This window comes from Myotis davidii, unplaced genomic scaffold, assembly GCF_000327345.1.
Source record: "Myotis davidii unplaced genomic scaffold, ASM32734v1 scaffold1394, whole genome shotgun sequence".
Taxonomy (NCBI): Eukaryota; Metazoa; Chordata; class Mammalia; order Chiroptera; family Vespertilionidae; genus Myotis; species Myotis davidii.
In genome coordinates this window covers 575,817-584,317 of record NW_006285608.1, presented here as the reverse complement: position 1 = coordinate 584,317, position 8,501 = coordinate 575,817, and the positions used below count along the sequence as shown (strand labels likewise).

The 8,501-nt window shown below is 52.9% G+C and overlaps 1 protein-coding gene across 1 annotated transcript in view; it reads left to right on the top strand.

Annotated features, from left to right (window-relative positions):
* WSCD1 (WSC domain containing 1) overlaps positions 1 to 8,501 on the top strand; it is a 39,350-nt gene that overhangs the window by 624 nt on the left and 30,225 nt on the right. The window contains exons 2-4 of the mRNA XM_015559181.1: positions 5 to 79; positions 5,278 to 5,392; positions 6,921 to 7,105. Coding sequence (XP_015414667.1) covers positions 5 to 79; positions 5,278 to 5,392; positions 6,921 to 7,105 — 375 coding nt within the window. The remainder of the gene's footprint in view (positions 1 to 4; positions 80 to 5,277; positions 5,393 to 6,920; positions 7,106 to 8,501) is intronic.

Here is an 8,501-nt window from a genome sequence, read left to right as displayed (position 1 = left end):
CTCCCCCACTTCATGGCTGACCCCCAGGCGCTGCCCGCCCTGGGCCCCGTGGCCCCCAGGCCAGCCGCCAGCAGCCGAGGTAGGTGCTCAGCCCTGGTTCCTCTGGCATATTTGGGAGCTGCTTTCAGGAGCCTGCTCAGGGTAACCAGATCAGAGGCCCCTTTCTCTGGCCCCTGGGGCGGCCTGAGGAGTAGGCACTGCAGACCCCCGGCCTTCACCTGTTGTCCCTCCTCTCCTGCTCGCACGGCGCGGGGAGGGCCTGTGATGGGAAGCCCCTTGGAGTTTTGCTCCCTCACCAGCTGGGCTTCCCCGTGGCTCAGGCAGGATATGTGAGCAGGTCACCTTGAGCTCAGGCTTCGGGTTCAGGCCATCCTTGTCTTGAATCCTTGGCTTAGCCACAAACTTGTTGGGCAGCCTTGAACGTGGCGCTTACCTTCTCTGGGTCCCTCTGAGATGGAGATAGAGATGCCTACCCAGGGTTGTTGTGGGGATTAACTGTGATCGTGTAGAGCAGTGGCTCGCAAGGTGGGGTCCCAGGGCAGCAGCTTCAGCATCACTGGGGAGCCTGTTCCAAGTGCAGATTCTCGGGTTCTCCCAGACTTGGGGGATCCTGAGCTTTGGGGATCAGGGGCCGCAGTCCATGCAGCCACCCTCCCAGGTGATTCTGATGTACATTATACACCTAAGCCGAGTACGCCTGGGCTGGAGGACCTACAGTGGGGCCTTGACTTACGAGTGTCCCGACTAACGAGTTTTTTGAGATACCAGCTGTCCCTCAGTCGATTTTTTGCATTGAGTTGACAGAGTAATTTGAGTTAACGAGCTCCTTAACGAGCTCGGTCTCGGAAGGAATTAAACTCCTAAGTCAAGGCCCCGCTGTAGTACCTTATTCGGCACTCAGTAACTGGCAGCTGTTATCACTTAATAAAAACAGCTAACTCGTATGTCATTTACTATGTTCCTGTAAATGAGTTGTGTATGGGTTCCATGTTATATTCCAGTGTTATAGATGAAGAAACTGAGGCACAAAGAAGTTAAATCAGTTCCCAAGGTCATTCTCTTAGTTTGGGTTCCAAGAAGCAAACCCTGAAACCAGGATTCCAATGCACGTGGTAGAGTAGGGCTGTGGTCCTGGGAACACTGTTAGGGAGTGAGAAGTGAGCCAGGGAAGGGAAGACAGCCAATAAAGGGTGTGTGATGGAGCGGAGCAGGTGGGGCTCAGAACAAGGGTGGGGCATGCATCTCAAGGTCCAGCGGGAAGACAGCCAATAAAGGGTGTGTGATGGAGCAGAGCAGGTGGGGGCACAGAACAAGGGTAGGGCATGCATCTCAAGGTGCAGCCTGGGGGACACAGGTGGACCCGCCACAGTCACAATGCTGAGATCCTAGCGTGGGAACAGCCTGGCTTCAGGTCGGGGCTCTGTGCGCTGAGTCATACAGGCTCTGTGTGCGCCCAGGAACGGAGCCTGCATGTGATGAGCACCCAGAAAGTGTCAGCATCTCAGCATCTCTGTCACTGCCCCATTTGGTCCTGCACCCTAAGTCACAGGGGGCATTGCTCTCTTACCTATAAAATGTGTGGTTGGAGAATGAAGCCTCCATGGCAGGATACAGAAAGATGTGAGGCGATTGGAGTGTGGGCTTTGAGTTCAGGTCTGGCACCTGAGTCAGGGAGGGCTATGAGGGTCAGTCCTAGGAATCTGGCTTTATTCTAAGGATAATGAGAAGGTTCCAGGGAAGAGAAAGAAGCCCAGGCTTCCCTCACCTTAGGAGGATGACCCTAGTGGCTCAGTAAAATGTAGACTGGAAGACTGCATTGCCATCTGCATGGGAGAAAGTTTCTTCTAAAATCATCTGGGTCAAAGCCCTCACCATGGGGTTCTTCAGAAGGCTGACATGGGAGAAACGAGGAACTGATTCTGCTGCTCATTTTATGCAGGTATGATTTCTATAAACTCTCCTCAACTCATCCAGAGACTGGGTCCCTATGCAGGTGGCACCAGTATAACTCATTTAGACTGAAGTGTCGATGACTGACAAGGTCAACATGGATTTCTTGAGACGAAGCCATAGAAAGAGCACAAGTTTTGAAAGCAGAGCTGAGCGCCTCTCTTGGTATTGCCAGTTCTGGGCTCTGTGACCTTGGGCAAATTAGCTGCAATCCCTCTCTTTATTGCTCTCAATCTGCACTTATTGAGGATTCGTGTCTGGGTCTCCATGTATGCTATTCATAGTGCACTTCAGGATCTGGATCTGGTGACAGAGTCAGACATGCACCCACATGTTTACTGCATAGCACGACTAGGGCATGAGGGAGGCAGGTGCAAAGGGCTTTGGGCTTATTAGATTGAAGTGGACTAGTTCTTTATAACCCGACTTCAACGTGTGTGGCCAGCAGAGGGGAGGGCTCAGGGTGACCTAGTTATAGCCCTGGGTGTTGCGTGCATGTGTCCAGGAGAACCAGTGGGTACCCCCTTTAAGTCATCTTCAGTGACTTAAAAAAAGTGACAGAATGGGGCTCCAGTGAAGGCAGAAGGACTGTGGTTAGGTCAGCCGCTATACACCAGTATGGCCTTATCAATTCTTAAAATATTGGAATGGTGACTATCCTAAGTGTCTGGGGTGCCCTGTGCACTCTGCTGCCCTCCCCAGTGACCCCTAAAACCTTCCCATGGCCCAACAGCAAGTGAAGAGTTAATACCTGGTACAGCAGGAACTCTAGTGTTGAATGGTCAGTAACTCCATCAGTTATTAAAGATTTTAATATCCCCCAAGATTTCAGGAGGAATTTGTGCTCTGGGTGAGGCGGTGGTGTCACATGGCTGGAAGTCTTCAGAGAAAGAGGGAAGAGGCAGGGCACTGGCCTGAAAACCCTCTGGGAGCCCCCTGCCGCTCTGGGGGCCCTGCACAACCAGGCAGGCCTCATTGGTGGAGCGTAGCCCTCAGTCCAGCCCTCGGGACAGCTGCTGAGGCTGCAGACAAAGAAGGCGTCTCTTTGAGGCGCGGGCAGCCTGCCATCCTCCTGACAAGGGATTCTGCAGGCCTAGGAAGCTGCAGGAGGCTCCATCAATCACTGAGCATTTCATTATACCTTGGACAACATCCATAATGGAATAAAATGTCAGTACGTTTACTAGGGGAAAAATAGTAACTTCTCCATGGCCGGTTTGTTTTTTATTGATAGTAATTTCCAAAGACATTCCAATATCTCCAAAGCCATCATTAATAGCCTCGCAGCATGTCCATTTTGATGTGCAAATGAACAGATGTGGAGTCACAGGCAATAATGCATTGCCTCCATTTCAGCCGAAAGTAATAAATCCGCCTCGGAATGTGTCCCAGCGTATCCCTCGGACGCCCTTTTCTTTCCGCACATTCTTGCCTCTGTCAGGGAGTTAGAAAAGCCATTCGTTACTTTTCCGGAAGAAAGTTCACCTCCTCCTCATCTGCGTCTCAGGCCCCTGCTACACACTGAGCGGGATAGCCGGGTGAGGGCAGGACAGTTCCGACGCGGGCAGCTGCTGACGGGTTCGCCCCTCCCTGTTCTCTGAAGGACCCGAGCCTGACTGCTTGGAACCACTTCTTTCTCTCTTTTATGAATGTGGTAATTATTCAGCCGCTACTCACTGATCCATCATCATACCAGGTCCCAGGTTAGAGTGAAGGATCAGAATAATAATAGCTGTTATTTACTCGAACGTCTGTTAATGGTCAAGCATTGTTCTGTGTGGATGTACATCTGTTATCTCATTTAATTTCCAACAGCCTAGTACGTACGTGGTGCTGTCACCATTTTAATGATGAAGAACTTGAGTTCCAGGGAAGTATAGTAATTTTTAAAGGTTTATATTAATAATGATACATTAACAATAAACACAACCACGACAGCGGGTACCGTACCACATGCCATGCCTTGCACTTCCCAGGTGCTGTGGAATTTTTATCAGCGCCCCATGAATTCCATGGGCCTGTAGCCCCAGTTCACTGATGGGTAAGCTGAGGCTCACTGAGGGGAAGCTGCATATGCACGGCCACCCAGCCAGATAAGGGTGGAGCCTGGACTTGAACCCAAGTCAGCCCAAAAGTTGTTCCCTGCTCCCCCAGAAACATGTACCTACCGTTCTCCTCCTTCAGGGGTCTTGAGCCAGGGCATCTTTGCAACCTTTAGGTTAATTCCTCACCAGCAGTGATAAATGTTTAACACCCCCGAGCTTGTGTTTTGGATGTTTAGTTGAAAGCTGTAATAGAATTTCTTTGTCGCTGAGCAACACACGAGGAATTTCTGAAATATTCGTTTTCTTTTACTAAGCAGGCAGGCTAAGGAGAGCAATTTATTCTCGCTGACCTGGGTAAAATCTTCCTGCAGCGATCCATTCTGGTCTCTGAAGTCCTGAGACTTTACAGAAAAGGAGAGAGAAGCTTCCATGGCCTGGGGGTCTAGAAGCCCTGCGTGGAGGGTGGAGCATGTGCCTCTGCGTGGACATGGGGTGTGGCCACCTGTGTGCTGATGGACTCTAAGAGGTTCATTGCCTGGGAGGGAAGAGATACCGCCCTCTCAGGGTGGCAGGGCAGGGCTGTTGCAGACTCCCTGGCATGTGCATGTCTGGGTCAGCACTGCCACCTCTTTGTGGAGCCATGTTCTCCCTCCAGGGATGTGCCAGGGATGCCTGGACTGGCAGGCCCCGCAGTCCGCGGCCCTGCTGAGTCCCACAGAGGACAGCTCTCTGACATGCTCAAGGCTTCTTACACCCCTCCGGGGATGGGGGCTTGCTCTCACCTGGGACGGCATTTTTTTTTTCTTGAAATAGCTCCATCTGCAGGATCTGGTTTATATTCTCTACAGTCAGAGTTTCCACAATAAATTTCCTTCTTCTGGATGACAGGGAGGTGACAGAGCCTGCCACTCGGGACATTTGTGGAGCTGGGAGGTCTCTCCCAGCCCAGGAAGGGCAGGGATGGGGGTGGTCCAGGGGAGGTACTTGACTTGCTGAGTTGTGATGGAAGAAGGTGGTATTCAGACTGACACCAGCGTCCTGGCAGGGTGTCTTGGGGGCCAGTGGGCCATTAACCAAGAAAAGGGGCAGAAGGGAACAGGGTTGAAGTATCCAGAAGCACTGCCGGGGACGTTGGACCACAGCCTCATGCCCCGGCTTCTCTGAGAGGCACCCTTGCCCAGAAGGGCTGGGGGTGACCTTGGCATTCGCTCAGGGTGGGCTGTCATCAGGACCCCTCCCTCCTCAGGGCCTCCGAGTCTCTGCTGTGCTTCTCTGCCTGCAGGCACCTATGTTGGCTGCTTCCGTGACGACGGCCAGGAGAGAACACTGAAGGGCACTGTGTTTTTTGACTTGAGAAAGATGACCGTCTCCCACTGCCAGGACGCCTGCGCTGAGCGGTAAGTGTGGGGCCCCGGACCCCGGATGCCACTGGAAATAAGGTCAAGAGACATTCCTCAGAGGGAGGGGATACTTCGGCTGCCAGTGGCATCCAGGGTGGAACTAATTAGAGCTTGATTGATCAGGGCCCAGCTGTCCAGAAGAGAGAAAGTTTATTGATGAGGTGGCTGGGGTTGTGCATAGAACCCTGGGCTCGGTGTCCACGGACCAAGTTCTAATGCTGCTGAGCCAGGGACTCGCCATGTGACTTAGCTCTGAGCCGTCTGCCTTTCCTTGGCCTCAGTTTACTTATATGTTTAAAATAGAATCAAGGGCTTTGCCCCAGATTTCTCTGAGGACCCTTCCTGCTCTGTAGGAACAGCTACTGTGTTTCAAACAAGATTTACTCTTTCTGCTGCTGCCAACCCACCCAGTCGTTACCAGACACTAGTCATATGCCAGGGAGTGGTCTCTACCATCAAGGTGGTCACAGACCACTCTGCATGCATGTGTGTGCGTGTGCGTGTGCGTGTGTGTTTGTGAGCGTACAACAGAATCAGCAGATGGTACTCTTAGTTTATTTCAGTCCCATCCGATTCTTTCATATTTGTTGTGTCATAAATCCTCACCACCTTCTGCTAAGTAACAACTAATCATGCCCATTTTATAGGTGGAGAAACTGAGGCCAGAGAAGGAAAGGACAGGGCCCCTGTCAAGGGCGCTAAAACTGAGATGGACACTATCTCATTCTGTTCTCCTAACAGTTCAGGAAACTGGGGCTCAGAGGTAGTAAGGGATATTCAGCATCACACAGCCAGCAGGGGCCAAACAAGGGTTAGGAGCTGGTGTTTGGGTTTTCAATTTGGGTTTTTATGCCTAGGTCCGCTGAGGAGGGAGTTTGAAAATGTTGACCCCTTTTCATAGTTAAAATCCCATGGGTACCCTATTGGTTCCGTTCTCACTCTCTCCTTACCGACAGCATTGCAGCTGGGTGGAGGTGGGTAAGAGTGGTCTCCAGGGCAGGGAGGCTTGTGGTGGGGCCTGCTTGTAACATGTGGAGGGCCCTTTGGACCAGTGGTGAGCTGGAGCCAGCTCATGGCTCACGAGAGCAGACAGTTAAATTTCAGAAATGCTCTAAGCCCATTGCTGAACCCTCGCTAGCTTGAAATCACCTACAGAAATTGGCAAATGCCACCAGTTAGGCCTCTTCCCTCCCATCCCGAGAGCCAGCTACCAGCTCACCACTGCTGTAGACCCATCATGACCTGTCACATGACCTGCACCGTAGGGGACAAAGCTCAGGGCTGAGGAGAGGAACCAGTGGGGCTGACTCAGTCCGCTTATCACAAAGGAGAGACTGTTCCCTAAACCCAGGCAGATGACCCCTGAGGCCAGCCACACGCTGATGGCTGTGGCCCCTGCCTTCTCATCCAGACCTAACCACAGCTTCAAGCCCGGCCCTCATCCTCGCCCCAGAGCCGGCTGTTAGGACGCCAGGCCTGGCTCTGGGCCAAGGGCGGCTTTATCCCAGGCCCACTTTCCCCGCAGGTCCTACGTCTATGCCGGCTTGGAGGCCGGGACAGAGTGCTACTGCGGGAACCGGCTCCCGGAGCTGAGCGTCGGCCCGGAGGAGTGTAAGCACGAGTGCAAGGGGGAGAAGGGCTCGGCGTGCGGAGGTGTCGGCCGGCTCTCCGTGTACCGCGTGGAGGAGCTGCAGCCGAGCTCGAGGAAGCGTGAGTGTGCAGCCCCCATAGGCTGTCTGCCCCTCTCTCCACTGCCCCCGCCTCTGGCCCCTCCTCCAAATCACTTGGAACAGAAACCCTGCCCTCCCTTTTTCTCTTCGGCTTCCCTGGACAGCCTCATCTCTGTGGGGTGCGGGGCGAGAGTGTGCCAAAGGTTGCTTGAGTTCATAGCTGAAGCACATCTTTATCGCCTGAAGGAGAGAGAAAGTGATCCAGAGGCCTGGGGCCAAGGCCTAGGTAGGTCTCAAACGTGCTGTGTGGCCTCTGGCAGCTCGCTTTCCCTCTCTGGGCTCCAGGCTGTTTTGTAAAGTGCAGAGGCAGACCTGGATTTCTAGCACTGGGGTGGACCAGGTCATCTGGAAGTTTCCGAGCTACCCAACCCCTAGGAATGGAGGGTAAAATGGAGCAAATGCTATTTTACATGCATAGCTGAACTAGCAAGCAAGTAAGGAACCCCTTGCTCCAGAAATGCAGAGGGAATCGAAGTCGCAGTGGCGATGTGAGCCGGGAACAGGCTGTGCGGCTCTGGGCTCCACAGAGGGCAGTCGCTGGTCTTGGTGGCCGCGGGCTGAAGTTCTGGTGTCCACATAGGACAGAGAAGGAGGCTTCGAGCTGGTCAGGATAGGGAACTGGATGGAAACCTCTGCCTCACGTGGGACTCACTTCCACTGGAGTGTAAATCAGTAAAAGTTCGGTTTCCAAAATATAGTCCAGAGAGATGGAAAAAAAACTTGTCAGTTTGACATGAGCTCCGGGAACAAACAAAAAGAAAAATCTCCCTAAGAATTTGTAACTGTGGATGACCTGCATTTGTACGAGTTTGGGGGTTCAGATTTATACAATCTTCCTGGTCCTGAACACTCCAACATAAATATCGGCTATGGACCACCGGTAGGGGCCGGCGGGTGCAAATGCAACACCGCTCAGAGCTGTGCCACCCGCCCAGGTGTAAGCATTCCCAGAGATAAGCTCTCACTGAAGATCAGCTTACAGTTTAAGTACAGAACTCGGAAGAGAGATAATCAGCCAGGAGGAGGAGGCAGCTGATGCTTCAGACAGGCAGACTGAACCCCCAAGAATGTCAGTGGAAAGTGCTTTTAAATACAGGGGGGCCCCGTTAGATGTGTCTGAAGCTCAGGTTTGTCCTGATTGCAAGATGCTGAGGCCCAGATCCACTTCACCTAACTATAAGAGGCTCCTTTATCAAATAAAGATGGCTGAGAACACGGCCAGGGCCGTCCTTTTCATAATCGGGAGGGGCCGGGCTGGGAAGAAGTCAGGGCACGGGAGGCTGTCCCCACCGCAGGCCAGGGTGAGACCGTGGACGATGGGGGCACACGGGCTCGTGGACACAGCGCCTCTGGCTGTGCACCTGGTAACGGCTCCA